The 20,129-nt window shown below is 41.7% G+C and overlaps 1 protein-coding gene and 1 long non-coding RNA gene across 4 annotated transcripts in view; one reads left to right on the top strand and one right to left on the bottom strand.

Moving 5' to 3' along the window:
* The window catches only part of hibch (3-hydroxyisobutyryl-CoA hydrolase), a 125,037-nt gene that overhangs the window by 16,847 nt on the left and 88,061 nt on the right, over positions 1–20,129 (bottom strand). For both annotated transcript variants that reach the window (XM_073046990.1, XM_073046991.1), the window contains 2 exons: positions 4,951–5,037; positions 2,441–2,493 (listed from right to left, as the gene is read on the bottom strand). In XM_073046990.1, the coding sequence (XP_072903091.1) occupies positions 2,441–2,493; positions 4,951–5,037 (140 nt within the window). The remainder of the gene's footprint in view (positions 1–2,440; positions 2,494–4,950; positions 5,038–20,129) is intronic.
* The window catches only part of LOC140728372 (uncharacterized), a 106,154-nt gene that overhangs the window by 50,812 nt on the left and 35,213 nt on the right, over positions 1–20,129 (top strand). The window lies entirely within an intron of this gene.

Here is a 20,129-nt window from a genome sequence, read left to right as displayed (position 1 = left end):
TTAATGACAAAAATCACTGCTTTTTGAACATAAACACACACAACTGACACTATTTAAAAACTGTTTGCTGTAAGCATGGTGTAGTGTCTAACAGCCATGCAAGTGCAGACAGCTGAAGATAGTTCGGAAGTTCGGCAACAGTCTCCTGCCCCAATTAAGCAGCATAATGTCCTTAAAAAAACAAAGGAAATCCTAGCTATTTTCTCAATTAGTTTTTGTTCTTTAAGAGCTGTCCAAAGTAAATGGCTGCCCCGGTTAACTGATAGCCTAATTACCACAATACACTATATTCCACTGTGAATTGAGAATTTAGCTCTTACTTTTGATTACTTTTTAAAAAGATATCACAACCCAATTCTTAAAGAAACGTGATTGGTTTTTTACTCCCAAATTAGGACTAATGATCTATTCTAGTCACAGCCAGCTAATTCAGCAAAAATCAAGAAATAAACCCAGAATTTTCTTGGTATCTCATGCTAACAATTCATGGCATCTTTATCATAATCAACCTATAGAAATCTTCCAATATGTCAATCATTTGAGCTCTGATTTAGGCCATTTTAACAGAATGTACAATCATCACTTTTGGAGATGGGAGTTGGGATGAAAGACAATTCCTATCTCCTCAGCAAAATAGCTTAGATAAATCTGTATATATAAGTATGTTTTTCGCAGTATCTGTAAGGCCTTGGACAAGGTTCCGCATGGAAGGTTAGTTAGGAAGGTTCAATCATTAGGTATTAATATTGAAGTAGTAAAATGGATTCAACAGTGGCTGGATGGGAGATGCCAGAGAGTAGTGGTGGATAACTGTTTGTCAGGTTGGAGGCCAGTGACTAGTGGGATCTGTACAGGGATCTGTACTGGGTCCAATGTTGTTTGTCATATACATTAATGATCTAGATGATGGGGTGGTAAATTGGATTAGTAAGTATGCAGATGATACTAAGATAGGTGGCATTGTGGATAATGAAGTAGGTTTTCAAAGCTTGCAGAGAGATTTAGGCCAGTTAGAAGAGTGGGCTGAAAGATGGCAGATGGAGTTTAGTGCTGATGTGTGAGGTGCTACATTTTGGTAGGCCTGATCAAAATAGGACATACATGGTAAATGGCAGGGCATTGAGGAATGCAGTAGAACAGAGTGATCTAGAAATAATGTGCATAGTTCCCTGAAGGTGGAATCTCATGTGGATAGGGTGGTGAAGAAAGCTTTTGGTATGCTGGCCTTTATAAATCAGAGCATTGAGTATAGGAGTTGGGATGTAATGTTAAAATTGTACAAGAAATTGGTAAGGCCAAATTTGGAGTACTGTGTATAGTTCTGGTCACTGAATTATAGGAAAGATGTCAGCAAAATAGAGAGAGTACAGAGAAGATATACTAGAATGTTACCAGGGTTTCAGCACCTAAGTTACAGAGAAAGGTTGAACAAGTTAGGTCTTTATTCTTTGGAGCGTAGAAGGTTGAGGGGGGACTTGATAGAAGTATTTAAAATTATGAGGGGGGTAGATAGAGTTGATGTGGATAGGCTTTTTCCATTGAGAGTAGAGGAGATTCAAACAAGAGGACATGAGTTGAGAGTTAGTGGGCAAAAGTTTAGGGGTAACATGAGGAGAAACTTCTTTACTCAGAGAGTGGTAGCTGTGTGGAATGAGCTTCCAGTAGAAGTGGTAGAGGCAGGTTCGATATTGTCATTTAAAGTAAAATTGGATAGGTATATGGACAGGAAAGGAATGGAGGGTTATGGGCTGAGTGCAGGTTGGTTTGACTAGGTGAGAGTAAGTGTTCGGCACAGACTAGAAGGGCCAAGATGGCCTGTTTCCGTGCTGTAATTGTTATATGGTTATATGGTTAATATCGGGCTTGGGAGGGTTTACATTGCTTCACTGCACTGAGAATGAAACCATTTGCTAGGGGATGGAGAGGGTGTATGTAGTAAGAAGAGCTGACAAACATGGAAAGGATAAACTCAATTTATCACTAACTTAGTAATGTAATTTTAAATCTATTACTCTTAAATTATTGATCTCAGCATTCACATGTAAAATCCATTTGTCAGTATTGAATATTAATATTTAGATGATGGCCAGAAGAAAGGATCTTGACCTGGAATGTCGACTGTCCATTACTTTCCACAGATGCTGCCTGATCTGCTGAGTTCCTCTATAATTTTGTTTTGAATGCCAAACTCCAGCATTTGCAGTCTCTTGTGTTTTCAGGACTACATTTATTAGGAAAGCAGTGCTTGCATAAAGCATTGAATGTACATATATAAAATGATTATTTTCACTAAATTGCTCATGCATTAAATGCTTAATATGCAGAAACTCAATTTACAGTTAACAGGCTCATTGAATTGTTGGAGTGATGTGAATAATACGTGCCAACTATGACATTTTCCTTTGTCTATACTAATGCTCCATCCCAGATAGTACAGTACCTATTAATCTTGTCCATGTGATCCGCTAGGGTAAATTTATCATCAGCTTTGCACTGTTAGAAAAAAAAGGGAAAATAAACATCTCCACTTCTTCATCTTTCCATTGCTACACAACTGTTTTAAGTTGATTGTTCATTTAAGTTTGAAGTATCAGAAGATCAATTTACAATAATATCACAAATATTGCTATTTGCAGTACTGTAATTCTGCAGTTTTCTATGAAAAAGAAATAGCATACCACCAACTATTTATTTTAAATATAATACTTACATATATTGGCAATATTTTTTCCTAATTTACTTTAGACATACCACATCACTTGCATGGGGTTCTGGAAGATTGTCCTATTGAATCTGGTAAAGGACAGTAGGGTGAAAGGAGGTAGGAGAGGTCCTTAATGAATACTTTGCTTTAGTATTCACCGGGGGAGAGACCTTGACAATTGTGAGGCCAGTGTGAAACAGGCTGATATGCTAGAACATGTCGGCATTAAGAAAGAGGATATGCTGCAAAGTTTGGACAATATTAAGACGGATACATACTGGAGCTAGACGGGATATAATCCAGGTTAAATTCTTTGAGGAAGTGATGGAGGTAGATCAAATATGAAGGTAGAAAATAGTATTAACAGTAAGACTCTTGGCGGTGTGGAGGATCAGAGGGATCTTGGAGTCTGAGTCCACAGGACACTCAGAGCTGCTGTGCAGGTTGACTCTGTAGTTAAGAAAGCATACGGTGCATTGGCCTTCATCAATCGTGGGATTGAGTGTAAGAGCCGAGAGGTAATGTTACAGCTACATAGGACCCTGCTCAGGCCCTACTTGGAGTACTGTGCTCAGTTCTGGTCGCCTCACTACAGGAAGGATATGGAAACTATAGAAAGGGTGCAGAGGAGATTTACAAGGATGTTGCCTGGATTGGGGAGCATGTCTTATGAGAATAGGTTGAGTGAACTGAAAGAGATGTATAAGATGATGAGAGCCATTGATCGTGTGGATCGTCAGAAGCTTTTTCCTAGGGCTGAAATGACTAGCACAAGAGGGCACAGTTTTAAGGTGCTTGGAAGCAGGCACAGAGGAGGTCGGGGGTAGGTTTTTCTTTACACGGTGAGTGCATAGAATGGGGTGCCAGCAACGGTGGTGAAGTTGGATACGATAGGATCTTTTAAGAGACTCTTGGATAGGTACATGGAGCTTAGAAAAATAGGGGGCTATGGGTAACCTTAGGTAATTTCTAAAGTAAGTACATGTTCAGCACAACATTGTGGGCCAAAGGGCCTGTATTGTGCTGTAGGTTTTCTATGTTTCTAGTGGATGTGGCGTATACGATTACAGTAAGTGACTGACAAGGATCCACATAGTAGATTCATTCAGCAGGCATGATTTCAGTTAGCTTGCCCACACAAGGCACAAGGTGGTAGTAGATGGAGCATATTCTGCCTGGAGTTCAGTGACCAGTGTTGTTTGTCATGGATCTGTTCTGAGGTCCCTGCTGTTTTTGATTTTTATAAATGAATTTGGATGAGAAAAATGCAAGGGTAGGCTAGTAAGTCTGCAGATGTCATGAAGGTAGAAGGTTTTGTGGATAGTGTAGAAGGTTGTTGTAGGTTACAAAAGGGCATTGATAGGATGCAGAGCTGGACTCAGAAGTGGCAGATGGAGTTCAATTCAGAAAAGTATGGAGTTTATCACCTTTGGATGGTCAATCCTGAAGTCAGAATAAAGGATTAATGGCTGGATTCTTAGCAGTGGGGTGGAACAGATCATGGGGTCCACAACCACAGGTCTCTTAAACCTGCTATGCAAGTGTGGTTAAAAAAGATGTATGTTGTGTTGGCCTTCATTCATTGAGGGATTGAGCTCAAGAACCATGAGGTAATGTTGCAGTTCTATAGAATTCCGGTTAGATCACATCCAGAGTATTATGTTCAGTTCTGGTTGCCTCATTATGAGAAGGATGTGGAAGCTTTAGAGAGGGTGCAGAGCAGATTTACCAGAATGCTGCCTAGATTAGAGAGCATGTCTTATGAGGATAGATTAAGCAGGCCAAGGCTATTCTTTTTGAACTAGAGGAGAATGAGGGGTGACTTGATAGAGGTGTATGTACAAGATGATAAAGACATAAATAGAGTGGTCAGCCTTAGACTATGTACTAGGGCTAATATCAGGGGGCATAATTTTAAGGTGATTAGAGGAAAGTATAGGGGTTAATCTGAGGTAGGTCTTCTACACAGAGAGTGGTGGGTATCTGGAATGGACTTGTAGGAGTGGTGATGGAGGTAGGTACATGGGACATTTAAAAGACTCTTAGATAAGCACATGGAAGGAAAAGTGAAGGCTATGTGGGAGGTTAATCTTAGAGTAGGGTAAAAGGTCGACACAACATCATGGGCTGAAGGGCCTGTAATGTAATGTACTGTTTTATGTTCCATGTTTAAACATGTAATTTAACAGCATGGAAGCAACAAGTGAGGCTAATTCATGACATATACATAGATCACTGTACTGTACCTTGAAATGATATGAGTTTAACAGATCTGCAACATCTTTTTTTGAAGGCGACCTTAGAGATACCAAATCTTTCTCCAAAGCTGGAATCTTAAACGAAATTAAACATCAGTACATTATGAAATAAATGAAGATATATTTCAGATAATTGCTCATTTGTACAATATTAAAAGATTATGTAATTAATTTCACTTGAACTTCAAAATATAGTTCAAATTATATAACCTACTATGGCCTTAATTTGCAAAAGAATCAGTTAATACTTCTTAAGCACGAGTGTAAAAATTCCTAAGAAATTTGATCAGATCTGACCATTTATTGATTTGGAACAGGAATAATAAAATGTGTTAAAGTCACATGTTCATAATGTATTAAAACAAACCAGATAGTTGTTTAACCATATAACCATATAACAATTACAGCACCGAAACAGGCCATCTCAGCCCTTCTAGTCCGTGCCGACGCTTACACTCAACTAGTCCCACTGGCCTGCACTCAACCCATAACCCTCCATTCCTTTCCTGTCCATATACCTATCCAATTTTACTTTAAATGACAATACCGAACCTGCCTCTACCACTTCTACTGGAAGCTCATTCCACACAGCTACCACTCTCTGAGTAAAGAAATTCCCCCTCGTGTTACCCTTAAACTTTTGCCCCCTAACTCTCAAATCATGTCCTCTAGTTTGAATCTCCCCTACTCTCAATGGAAAAAGCCTATCCACGTCAACTCAATCTATCCCCCTCATTATTTTAAATACCTCTATCAAGTCTCCTCTCAACCTTCTATGCTCCAAAGAATAAAGGCCTAACTTGTTCAGCCTTTCCCTGTAACTTAAGTGCTGAAACCCAGGTAACATTCTAGTAAATCTTCTCTGTACTCTCTCTATTTTGTTGATATCTTTCCAATAATTCGGTGACCAGAACTGTACACAATACTCCAAATCAGCCTTACCAATGCCTTGTACAATTTTAACATTACATCCCAACTCCCATACTCAATGCTCTGATTTATAAAGGCCAGCATACCAAAAGCTTTCTTCACCACTCTATCCACATGAGATTCCACTTTCAGGGAACTATGCACCATTATTCCTAGATCACTCTGTTCTACTACATTCTTCAATGCCCTACCATTTACCGTGTATGTCCTATTTTGATTATTCCTACCAAAATGTAGAACCTCACACTTATCAGCATGAAACTCCATCTGCCATCGTTCAGCCCACTCTTCTAACTGGCCTAAATCTCTCTGCAAGCTTTGAAAACCTACTTCATTATCCACAACGCCACCTACATTAGTATCATCTGCATACTTACTAATCCAAATAACCACCCCATCATCCAGATCATTAATGTATATGACAAACAACATTGGACCCAATACAGATCCCTGAGGCACACCACTAGTCACCGGCCTCCAACCTGACAAACAGTTATCCACCACTACTCTCAGGCATCTCCCATCTAGCCACTGTTGAATCCATTTTACTACTTCAATATTAATACCTAACCATTGAACCTTCCTAACTAACCTTCCGTGCGGAACCTTGTCAAAGGCCTTACTGAAGTCCGTATAGACAACATGCACTGCTTTACCCTCGTCAACTTTCCTTGTAACTTCTTCAAAAAATTCGATAAGATTTGTCAAACATGACCTTCCACGCACAAATCCATGCTGACTATTCCTAATCAGACCGTCTATCCAGATAATTATATATACCATCTCTAAGAATACTTTCCATTAGTTTACCCACCACTGACGTCAAACTGACAAGCCTATAATTGCTAGGTTTACTCTTTGAACCCTTTTTAAACAATGGAACCACATGAGCAATATGCCAATCCTCCGGCACCATCCCCGTTTCTAATGACATTTGAAATATTTCTGTCAGAGTCCCTGCTATTTCTACACTAACTTCCCTCAAGGTCCTAGGGAATATCCTGTCAAGATCCGGAGATTTATCCACTTTTATATTCCTTAAAAGTGCCAGTACTTCCTCCTCTTTAATTGTCATAGTTTCCATAACTTCCCTACTTGTTTCCCTTATCTTACACAATTCAATACCCTTCTCCTTAGTGAATACCGAAGAAATTATTCAAAATCTCTCCCAGCTCTTTCGGCTCCACACAAAGCTGTCCACTCTGATTCTCTAAGGGACCAATTTTATCCCTTACTATCCTTTTGTTATTAATATAACTGTAGAAACCCTTTGCATTTATTTTCACCTTACTTGCCAAAGCAACCTCGTATTTTCTTTTAGCTTTTCTAATTTCTTTCTTAAGATTCTTTTTACATTCTTTATATTCCTCGAGCATCTCATTTACTCCATGCTGCCTATATTTATTATTGAAAACCATGGTGCTCTCAAACTTTTAACCTTTCCTTTCAACCTAACAGGAACACAAAGATTCTGTACCCTCAAAATTTCACCTTTAAATGACCTCCATTTCTCTATTATATCCTTCCCATGAAACAAATTGTCCCAATCCACTCCTTCTAAATCCTTTCGCATCTCCTCAAAGTTAGCCTTTCTCCAATCAAAAATCTCAACCCTGGGTCCAGTCCTATCCTTGTCCATAATTATACTGAAACTAATGGTATTGTGATCACTGGACTCGAAATGCTCCCCAACACATACATCCATCACCTGACCTATCTCATTCCCTAACAGGAGATCCAACACTGCCCCTTCTGTAGTCAGTACCTCTATGTATTGCTGCAAAAAACTATCCTGCACACATTTTACAAACTCCAAACCATACAGCCCTTTTACAGAATGGGCTTCCCAGTCTATGCGTGGAAAATTAAAATCTCCCACAATCACAAACTTGTGCTTACTACAAATATCTGCTATCTCCTTACAAATTTGCTCCTCCAATTCTCGCTCCCCATTAGGTGGTCTATAATACACCCCTATAAGTGTTACTACACCTTTCCCATTCCTCAATTCCACCCAAATAGCCTCCCTTGATGAGCCCTCTAATCTATCCTGCCAAAGCACCGCAGTAATATTTTCTCGGACAAGCAATGCAACACCTCCTCCTCTTGCCCCTCCGATTCTATCACACCAGAAGCAACGAAATCCAGGAATATTTAGTTGCCAATCACACCCCTCCTGCAACCATGTTTCACTAATAGTTACAACATCATATTTCCAGGTAGCAATCCATGCTCTAAGCTCATCCACCTTTCTTACAATGCTCCTAGCATTAAAATAAATGCATTTAAGAAACTTTCCACCTCTTCCTCTCTGTTAATCCCTAACAATGCGATCAACTTTATTATCTTTTTCTTCCTTCTCCCCTACATCTTCGGTCTGAGCACTCCCCTTCTCTATCACCTGCCTATCCTCCTCTCCCCCCGTCTCTTCAAATTGATTCCCACCCCCAACCATTCTAGTTTAAAGTCTCCCCAGTAGCCTTAGCAAATCTCCCCGCCAGGATATTGGTCCCCCTGGAATTCAAGTGTAACCCGTCCTTTTTGTACAGGTCACACCTGCCCCAAAAGAGGTCCCAATGATCCAGAAACTTGAATCCCTGCCCCCGGCTCCAATCCATCAGCCACGTATTTATCCTCCACCTCATTCCATTCCTACTCTCACTGTTGAGTGGCACAGGCAGTAATCCCGAGATTACTACCTTTGTGGTCCTTCTTCTCAACTGCCTTCCTAACTCCCTATGTTCTCCTTTCAGGACCTCTTCCCTTTTCCTACCTATGTCATTGGTACCTATATGTACCACGACCTCTGGCTCCTCACCCTCCCACTTCAGGATATCTTGGATGTGATCAGAAACATTCCGAACCCTGGCACCAGGGAGGCAAACTGCCATCTGGGTCTCCTGATCGTGTCCACAGAATCGCCCATCTGACCCCCTAACTATCAAGTCCCCTATTACTACTGTTAATCCCTAACGATGCGATCAACTTTATTATCTTTTTCTTCCTTCTCCCCTACATTTCGGAGAAGGACTTCTGAGAATCGGAGCAAGAGTGAGGCGGAAGCCATTTTGAATTTTACCGGTTTTCATCGGAGTTGAGAGAGGCGGGTCTGCGCAGGCGTGTGACGTCGGGCAGTGAAGTGCGGGAGATTTAAAAGGAACACAGCCCGATACAGCGGGCAGCGTCGTTGCGGGCAGTGGAGTGAGCCGGGAGTAGAGTGGAGGCCTAAGGGCTTTGGCTCAACGGGCTTCGGCGGAACCGGGCGAGGCGAGGAAGACCGGAGCTGCAGAGCTCTCACAGCTAGTTGCTTGGTAAGTAGTCCTGCTTCCTTTTACACTTATAACTTTAAAAGTATTGTTAAATAGTGTGATAGTTAGCTGTATTGGGGCAAAGGGTTCTTGCATAACTAATACTAGTACATTAAATTAACTATATAGCATGGAGCAGGTGATGTGTTACTGCTGCGAGATGTGGGAACCGGTGGACCCCATTGAGGGACACGGCGACTACATTTGCAGCAAGTGTTTGTTGCTCGAGAAACTCCAGCTTCATATTGATGAGCTGCAGTCCGAGCTTCAGACACTGCAACACATCAGGGAGGGGGAGAGTTCTCTGGACTCTGTGTACCAGGAGATAGCCACACCTAATAGATTAACTAATGTAGATTGCAGTCAAGCACAGGATGGTGTGGCTATGAGTGAGGCAAGTAGGGGAATCCAGGAGGTAGGGCTGGAGGAGATGCAGGCCTTGCTCTTGTCCAACAGATTCGAGGCTTTAACTCCCTGTGAGGGCAGGAGTGGGGACTGTGGGGAGGATGAGCAACCTGCCCATAGCACCGTGGAGTGGGGGGCCATTCCAGAGGGGGGAGTCAATAGAAATGTTGTAGTAATAGGGGACAGTATCGTCAGGGGGATAGATAGGGTTCTCTGCAACCAAGAGCGAGAGTCCCAAAGGCTATGTTGCCTGCCTGGTGCCAGGGTTAAGGACATCTCTTCTGGGCTGGAGAGAAACTTGCAGTGGGAGGGGGAGGATCCAGTTGTCTTAGTACACGTTGGTAGAAGGTTCTGTTACAGGAATATGAGCAGCTAGGGGTCAAATTAAAAAACAGAACCTCAAGGGTAATTAATCTCTGGATTATTACCTGAGCCACGAGCAAATTTGGCTAGGTTAAATAAAATTAGGGAGTTAAACGCGTGGCTCAAAGACTGGTGTGGGAGAAGTGGGTTTTGCTTCTTGGGACACTGGCACCAGTACTGGGACAGGGGAGAACTGTTCCGGAGGGACGGGCTTCACCTGAATCAGGCTGGGGTTATTGTCCTGGCGAATCATATAACTAGGGCTGCAGAGAGGTCTTTAAACTAACTAGTAGGGGGGAGGATTCTAGAGAGCAAATAATTAAAAAGACAATGGAGAAGGTAATGAATGTAGGTAAAAGTGGAGGAATAAAAAGACAGAGTGTGTCAGGAGGGGAAAGAATGTACGGAGATAAGCGTAAAGTTGTACAAAAGGAAAAGGTAGGAAATAAGTGTCAAACATATTTGAAAGTCCTTTATTTGAATGCATGTAGTATTAGGAATAAAACTGATGAGTTGATGGTACAAATAATTACGTATGGTTATGATATTGTGGCAATTATGGAAACATGGCTGCAGGGTGACCAGGACTGGGAATTAAACATACAAGGGTATTCGACAATTAGGAGAGACAGGCAAGAAGGAAAAGGAGGTGGGGTGGCTATGTTAATAAAGCAAGAAATCACTGCAATAAAGCGAAATGATATTGGCTCAAAGGATCAGGATAACGAAACAATTTGGGTAGAAATAAGAAATAGTAAAGGGAAAAAGTAGTGGTGGGAGCAGTCTATAGGCCTCCAAACAGCTGTAACTCAGTTGGTCGGAGCATAAATCAGGAAATAGTTGGGGCTTGTAATAAGGGAACAGCTGTAATTATGGGGGATTTTAACTTTCATATTGACTGGACTAATCAAGTCGGACATGGCAGCCTTGAAGAAGAGTTTATTGAGTGTATTTGGGATGGGTTCCTTGAACAATACGTTACTGAGCCGACAAGGGGGCAAGCAGTCTTAGATCTGGTCCTGTGTAATGAGACAGGACTAATAAAAAATGTCCTAGTAAAGGATCCCCTTGGAATGAGTGACCATAACATGGTCGAATTCCATATTCAATTAGAGGATGAGAGGGTTGGATCTCAAACAAGCGTACTGAGCTTAAATAAAGGAGACTATGATGGTATGAGAGCGGAATTGCTTAAGATGGATTGGGAAAATAGATTAAAGGGTAGATCGGTACTTGATCAGTGGTGTATATTTAAGGAGTTATTTTACAACTATCAAGAAAAATATATTCCACTGAAGAAAAAAGGATGTAAAAGAAAAAATAGTTATCCGTGGCTAAGTAAAGAAATAAAGCAAAGTATACGACTAAAAAGAAAGTTATATAAGGTAGCTAAATCTAGTGGGAAGATTGAAGATCGAGAAGCTTTTAAAGATCAGCAGCAAATAACAAAAAGATTGATTAAGAAGGGGAAGATAGATTATGAAAGTAAATTGGCGAAAAACATAAAAGCAGATAGTAAGAGCTTTTATAGTTACATAAAAAGAAAAAGGGTGGCTAAAGTAAATGTTGGTCCCCTAGAAGATGAGACCGGGAAATTAATGGTAGGGGACATGGAGATGGAAGAAATGCTGAACAAATATTTTATATCAGTTTTTACAGTAGAGGACACTCAAAATATCCCAACACTGGATAAACAGGGGGCTCTAGGGGGAGAGAAGCTAACTACGATTCAAATCACCAAGGAAATGGTACTTGATAAATTAATGGGACTGAAGGTGGATAAATCCCCTGGACCGGATGGCTTGCATCCTAGGGTCTTAAGGGAAGTGGCGGTCGGGATTGTGGATGCATTAGTGATAATTTTTCAAAACTCGCTGGACTCGGCAATGGTCCCGGCAGATTGGAAAAATGCTAATGTAACTCCTTTATTTAAAAAGGGCAATAGACAGAAGGCTGGGAATTATAGGCCAGTTAGCCTAACATCTGTGGTTGGCAAAATGTTGGAATCGATAATTAAGGAAACAGTAACAGGGCATTTGGATAAACTTAGCTTAATAGGACAAAGTCAGCATGGCTTTACAAAAGGGAAGTCATGTTTGACAAATTTGTTGGCGTTCTCTGAAGACATAACATATAGGGTAGATAAAGGGGAACCAGTGGATGTGGTGTATTTGGACTTCCAAAAGGCATTTGACAAGGTGCCACACCAAAGATTATTACTTAAAGTAAAAACTCATGGGATTGGGGATAATATTCTGGCATGGGTGGAGGATTGGCTTTCTAACAGAAAACAGAGAGTTGGGATAAATGGTTTATTCTCAGACTGGCAGTTGGTGACTAGTGGTGTTCCGCAGGGGTCGGTGTTGGGACCCCAACTCTTTACAATCTATATTAATGATTTGGAGAAAGGGACTAAGTGCAACGTATCGAAGTTTGCTGATGACACAAAGATGGGAGGGAGTGTAATGAGTGCGGAGGACATTGAAACCCTGCAGGGGGACATAGATAGGCTGAGTGATTGGGCAGACATTTGGCAGATGAAATATAATACTGACAAATGTGAGGTCTTGCACTTTGGCAGGAAAAATAATAGAGCAAGTTATTATCTAAATGGAGAGAAACTGTAAAGTGCTTCTGTGCAAAGGGATCTGGGGGTCCTGGTGCAGGAAACACAAAAAGTTAGTATGCAAGTGCAGCAGGTGGTCAAGAAGGCCAATGGAATGCTGGCTTTTATTGCTAGGGGGATGGAGTATAAGAACAGGGAGGTCTTACTGCAGTTGTACCGGGTATTGGTGAGACCACACCTGGAGTACTGCGTGCAGTTCTGGTGTCCATATTTAAGAAAGGACATACTGGCTCTCGAGGCAGTGCAGAGAAGGTTCACTAGGTTAATTCCGGGGATGGGTGGGTTGATGTATGATGAGAGGTTGAGTAGATTGGGACTCTACTCATTGGAGTTCCGAAGAATGAGAGGCGATCTTATTGAAACATATAAGATTGTGAAGGGGCTTGGTCGGGTGGATGTGGGGAGAATGTTCCCAATGATGGGTGAAACTAGGACTAGGGGGCATAATCCTAAAATAAGGGGATACCGTTCCAGGACTGAGATGCGGAGAAATTTCTTCACTCAGAGGGTAGTGGGGCTGTGGAATTTACTGCCCCAGAGAGCTGTGGAAGCTACTACACTCAATAAATTCAAAACGGAGATAGACATTTTCCTGGATAAAAATGGCATTAGGGGATACGGTGAGCGAGCAGGTAAGTGGACATGAGGCTAGGTTTAGATCAGCCATGTGATCTCCTGGACCAGTTTTCGATAGCCTGGATGGGTCGGAGAGGAATTTTTCAGATTTTTTCTCCTCATTGGCAACTCGTTTTTTTTCCCCCCGGGTGATCACATGGGTTTGGGCGGAATGAATAATAAAATAAAATGGGCGGCATGGTGCCCTGTTGGTTGGCACTGTTGCCTTGTGGGATTCGGTGAAAACTAGAGTTAAGATTGGATCAGCCATGATCTTGTTGAATGGCGGAGCAGACTTGAGGGGCCGATTGGCCTACTCCTGCACCTATCTCTTATGTATGTTCTTATGAACTGCCTTCCTCTTCCTTTCCCTACCCTTCTGAGCTACAGGGTCGGACTCTGAGCCAGAGGCACGGCCACTGTTGCTTTCCCCCAGGTAGGCTGTTCCCCCCCCCCCCCCCCCCAACAGTACTCAAACAGAAGTATTTATTGTCAAGGGGTCCAGCCACTGGGGTATTCTCTAGTACCTGACTCTTCCCCTTCCCCCTCCTAACCATGACCCACCCATCTGCCTCCCGTGGCCCCGGTGTGACCACCTGCCTGTTACTCCTCTCTATCAACTCCTCACTCTCCCTGACCAGACGAAGGTCATCGAGCTGCAGCTCCAGTTCCCTAACAATACATTTGTCTCTTAAATTGCTGTTATGGTTCAGACATTGACCATTATCTTATCTGCCAGAATAAAATGAAAAATTAGGTTTTTAAACATTCAGGAAAAGTGCTCCACTTTATGAATCTGGTACAAAATCTCTGATTTAGCAGCACAAAATGTATCTAAGAGCTTTTTTATTTAAATCCCATGCATTTCTAATGTACTAATTTTCATGAGGTGGATTCCGAGAAATCTGATTTAGTATTGGTAACGACCTGGCAAATGTCTGTATTTCTAACACAGCGTTTTAGCAGTTCAAGTATTGCATTGGGCTATTCAATAAATTCTGCAGAGAGATCTAATGGAAAAATATACTGCACATTGCCTTGTAATTCAATAGCAGAAAACAATCTGTACTAGTCTAGAAATTCTGCATTCCTTCAAAAACAACATTAAACCACGAGGGACAAATGCCAATACTTGTGGAGTCATCAATTTCAACGGATCATGTATAATAGATAATTTTTGAAAACTTAAGCATTAATTTTAGTTTGATTGAGTTGTTTTTTTTGAGGAGATAACTAAGAGGTTTGATGAGAGCAGGATGATAGATTTTGTTTATATGGACTTTAGTAAAGCATTTGACAAGGTCCCATATGATAGGCTGGCCCAGAGTATTAAGATACATAGATCCAAGGCAAGCTGGCTAATTGGATCCAAAACTGACTTAGTGATAGGAGACAGAGACAGGTGGTGTCTGTGATATATGGATGTGAACGTAGAGTTATTATTGGTTAGTCTGCACAAGATAGCAAGAAAGGTTGTCTGAAGCAGGTTATACAGTAGATGGAAAGGTGGATAAAACATTGGCCAGTGAATTTAATTGCAACAAGTACAAGGTGAAGTATTTTGGGAAGTCAAATTGGGGTGTGTCATACATAGTAAATGGTAAAGCACTGAGGGATATCGATGAACAGCAGGAGATGAGGTTGAAGACTGCAGATCCACTTTCAAGGTTGATAGGATGTTGAGGAAGGCATAAATATGCTTTCCTTCATAGGTAGGCTCATAGAGTAAAAAAACTTGCAACTTCACTCTCTTACCTTATCCCCCTACCTGCCCATCACGCCCCTTTGGTGCTCTTCTCCCTTCCCTTTCTTCCATAGTCTTCTGCCCTCTCCTTTTAAGATTCCCCTTTCTCCAGCCCTTTATCTCTTTCAGCAACTAACTTTCCAATTTATTTCACCCCTCCCCCTCTCCGGGTTTCAACTATTACCTGCCACCTTGTCCTTCTTCCTCCCCTCTCCCCCAACTTCTTACTCTGACTTCCCCCTTCCTTTCCAGTCCCGATAAAGGGTCTTGGCCCAGAACATTGACTGTTTACATTAGATGCTGTCTGGCCTGTTGAGTTCCTCCAGTATTTTCTGTGTGTTGCATCATATGCAGTTCGGGTCACTACACTATAGAAAGCATGTAGTTGCATGAGAGAATGCAGAAGAGATTCATGAAGTTACCTAAATTGTAGGACTTCAGTTATGAGGAGTGATTGGTAAGGCTAAGGCTACCTTTCCTGATGCAAAGGTGGCTGAGGAGTGACCAGATAGACCTATAGTTAATTTTGGTTAATTGGTCCATCGTTTATTGGGGCAGCCACTTATTTTGGACAATTCTTAAAGAACAGAAAATAATTGAGAAAATAGCCAGGATTCCCATTGTTTATGTGGGATATTATGTCACTTAATTGGGACAACAGACTGTTGCCAAACAGTTTCTAACTAGCGCCAGTCTAATGAACTTGTGTGGCTGCAAGACACTACACTGCGACTGGAGAAAGCAGTTTTTAAATAGCATCAGCTGCGTGTGTTTATGTTCAAAAAGCAGTGATTTCATCACTAATAGTTGGTGAGAAGTAAGCAGAAAGACAGTCTAGAATAGGTTTACTCACTGCTCTTTCAAGCATTCAGGCTTGCAGATGCCAGAAATGACTGAGTGAAACGATTTCACTAGTTCAACAATTTATGAACTATGAAGAATTTGAAGGTATCAACAATCATCTTGAAAGTTGCAATGGAAGTGAAGATTTGTGGGGTGGAATTGTCAAAAGCATTGTATGAAGGCAGTCCATTATCTGCACTAGGCATCCTCACTAATTTTTATTTACACTCAATCCAAGGAACACGGCAGCATGTTGGTTTTCCATTATTCAAGAAAGGGAATAGAGATAGCCCAGGAAGTTATAGACCAGTGAGTATTACCTCAGTGATTGGTAAGTTGATGGAGAAGATCCTGAAAGGCAGGATTTATGAACATTTGGAGAGGTATAATATGATTAGGAATAGTCAGCATGGTTTTGTCAAGGGCAGGTCCTGCCTTACAAGCCTGATTGAATTTTTTGAGGATGTAACTAAACACACTAATGAAGGAAGAGCAGTAGATGTAGTGTGTATGGATTTCAACAAGGCATTTGATAAGGTACCCCATGCAAGGCTTATTGAGAACGTAAAAAGGCATGGATCCAAGGGGACATTGCTTTGTGGATCCAGAACTGGCTTGCCCACAGAAGGCAAAGAGTGGTTGTAGACGAGTCCTATTCTGCATGGAGGTCGGTCACCAGTGGGGTGTCTCAGGGAACTGTTCTGGGACCTTTACTCTTCGTGATTTTTATAAATGACCTGGATGAGGAAGTGGAGGGATGGGTTAGTAAGTTTGCTGATGACACAAAGGTTGGAGGTGTTGTGGATAGTGTGGAGGGCTGTCAGAGGTTAACAGCGGGATATTTGCAAAACTGGGCTGAGAAGTGGCAGATGGAGTTAACCCAGACAGGTGTGAAGTGGTTAATTTTGGTAGGTCAAATACGATGGCAGAATATAGTATCAATGGTAAGACTCTTGGCAGGGTGGAGGATCAGAGGGATCTTGGGGTCCGAGTTCATAGGACGCTCAAAGCAGCTGCACAGGTTGACTCTGTGGTTAAGAAGGCGTACGGTGTATTGGCCTTCATCAATCGTGGAACTGAATTCAGGAGCTGAGAGGTAATGTTACAGCTATATAGGACCCTGGTCAGACCCCACTTGGAGTACTGTGCTCAGTTCTGGTCGCCTCACTACAGGAAGGATGTGGAAGCCACAGAAAGGGTGCAGAGGAGATTTACAAGGATGTTGCCTGGATTGGGGAGCATGCCTTATGAGGATAGGTTGAGTGAACTCGGCCTTTTCTCCTTGGAGCAAAGGAGGATGACAGGTGACCTGATAGAGGTGAATAAAATAATGAGAGGCATCGTGTGGATCGTCAGAGGCTCTTTCCCGGGCTGAAATGGTTGCCGCAAGAGGACACCAGGTTTAAGGTGCTGGAGAGTAGATACAGAGGAGAAGTCAGGGGAAGTTTTTTTTACTCAGAGAACGGTGAGTGCGTGGAATGGGCTGCTGGCAACAGTGGTGGAGGCGGATACGATAGGGTCTTTTAAGAGACTTTTGGGTAGGTACATGGAGCTTAGTAAAATAGAGGGCTCTAGGTAAGCCTAGTAATATCTAAGGTAGGGACATGTCCTGTAGGTTTTCTATGTTTCTCTGTATTTGACAATGACAGTGAAGCCTGTGCGGGAGAGTTTTTAAAGTGGAAAAGCCACTGCACTGGGAGAGTTTCACTCTCTCGACCTCGGAAGTCCAGATCCAGTGGTACGAGTAGTCGTCACAAACTGGGGTCTTTCTTGGTTGCAGTGGATGACCGTTGGATCTCACTATTGGTCTCATCCCCACAGTCCACCAGAGCTGACTTCACATGCAAGGATAGGCAGGGTATGAGGGTATGCAGTTTACCAGGGTATGAGGCCCACCGGATACACTCACCTGGTTCAGCCTGCCTGTCAAATCAGTGTACCAGGATGTGGTTGTATGCAAACAGCTACTTGGAGCCACAGATGAGAGCTGAATATCCGGTGGGGACCAAAGGTGAGTGAGCTGCCCCTGAATGTACACAAGCCCCTTTACCAGAGGAGCTACCCCTCCCTGGACACCCCTCCCATAGCAGCGTACACTGGATGAATTCTTCCATCAGTAACAATTAGAAACTAATACAGTTTAATAGTATTATAGTAGCACTGGTAGTGTTCTAACTTTTCTTGTACTTATGTTAAATACATAATTGGTTACTCAGCTAAACAGTATTTTTTTTTATATACCTTTTAATCTATTTCCATGAAACTTTGGCTAATTGGAACAGCCACTTAATTGGGCCAAAATGTACTGGTCCCAATGTGTCCCAATTGACCAGAATCCACTGTATATAAAATTATTAGAGATACCAAGTAGAAAGTCAGAATTTTTTCTCCATGGTAGAGGTATCAATAACAATACTGGGCTTCAAGTGCGAGGGAGATGCTTTAAAGATGTGAGAGAACTTTGCCTCCAAACCCCAAACACCCACTAAACAAAGAGTAGGAAATATCTGGAAAAAGTGATGGAATCAGATACATTCACGATGTTTATGATCCTGGAAAAAGAGGCCTAGAAGGATATGAACCTAATGCAGATAAATGGGATTTGGGCAGATGGGCAAAAATATTAGCATAGCTGAAGGGCCCACTTCTGTGCTGTAAAACCAATACTCTATGGGTCAAGACTCTCCTTTGATAACTGGTTGTGGTTAGGGAAGTAGGTGCGTGTGTTTTGAGTGCATCTTACAGGGGTGGAATATTTGTGAGTGCTTGTGGAGGCAATCAAAGGAAGCATTGGACCTGTAGGTCATTGAGAAAAGAGACATCATTAATCAGATACCTGGTCAGGTCTAAAACATAATGGAAGAGAGGACCATTGGAGACATCACTAGGGGACAAACCAACATTGCCAGCAAGAAGAGTAGTGGGGCAGAGGGACATCATAAAAACTTGAACTGCTTGATTGAAGACTGTTGTCACAGACTCCCTGGCCAAGGACTTGGGAAGTCCAGTGCCCTTTAATGAATTCAAAAGCAGACCATAGCTCTACAAGTAAACGCTGCGTTACTGAAGAACCTTGTATAAGAGATGCCAAAATGTATGATATCACAATGCATCTATATAAATGAGTCTGCAATGCATAATGGACCTGCATTAAAATCTGGAAGTGTGCAAGCTCTGAGCTAAAAGTCCTATTGTACTTGGCAGTTGAACTTTACATTGAATTCCTTTACGCAGCACAAAAAAAATTGTTTCTAGCATACTACATATTAAAACAATGCTTTGACACCTCTAATCATTAACTTGGAGAATTTTCTACCCATGATCAGAAAAGTTGCCTTTGAATATTAATTTGTATTCTCCTAAATTAGATTATTTTCTTGACAGGCAATATCCTAGCTGACAGAGTCAATAAGCAGCTAATACCTTGATGTTCACCTGTGATAGAGCTGTGGGCTGAGGAAGAAAGAAAAGAGCTTCAAGGAGATACAAACATGCAATATGGAGTACAATACTGAAAAAATATGAGGTCACTATTTTAAGTACAAAAGATGTTTTGCTCCACTGGGTGAGACCAGATATGGAATATTGTATATGGATATGGTGTTGCACCAATGAGAAGCAAAGTGGATGATCTCATTCACTGAGCAAACACCAGGAAATCTGCAGATGCTGGAAATTCAAACAACAACACACACAAAATGCTGGTAGAACACAGCAGGCTAGTCAGCATCTATAGGGAGAAGCGCTGCCGACGTTTCGGGCTGAGACCCTTCGTCAGGATTAATTTTTGGGACAGCACGTTCAACATAAGAGAAGAGATTAAAAGTTTTGTTTCTGCTCTTGAGTTTAAACAGTGAGAGATGGTCTCTTGAAACACAAAATTCTTATGGGGCTTACCGGGTTCAAAGCAGGGATGATGTTTCCCTTGGCTAGGGTTTCTAGAACCAGGGCCAGAGTCTCACAGTAAGCATTCCAGTCAGGAAGACAGGAAGTTTTTTCATCTGAAGATAGAGAACCTTTGGAATTCACCATCCAAGAGGACGACAATGGCTTGTTTGCCAAGGATATTCAGGGTGGAGATCAATGGATTTTTAGATATTATTAAAATCAAGGGATAAGGGATTAGTGTAGGAAAGTGGCACATACGTTAAAAATCAGCAGTGGTCACAATCAATAGTATTCAGTGACTGGTCATATCAAACTACATGAGAGTTAGTAAAGTGGATTTAAGTTATAAGTTATATCAATGAGTGTTCATACAACAAATTGCCTTACAGATACCCCTAATAAAGAGTGTGCTGTACTACAGGCAATATCTATTGGATGTGTCATT

Source organism: Hemitrygon akajei, chromosome 5 (assembly GCF_048418815.1).
Source record: "Hemitrygon akajei chromosome 5, sHemAka1.3, whole genome shotgun sequence".
Taxonomy (NCBI): Eukaryota; Metazoa; Chordata; class Chondrichthyes; order Myliobatiformes; family Dasyatidae; genus Hemitrygon; species Hemitrygon akajei.
The sequence above is the reverse complement of the archived record's forward strand: the minus strand, read 5'-3'. Positions and strand labels throughout refer to the sequence as shown.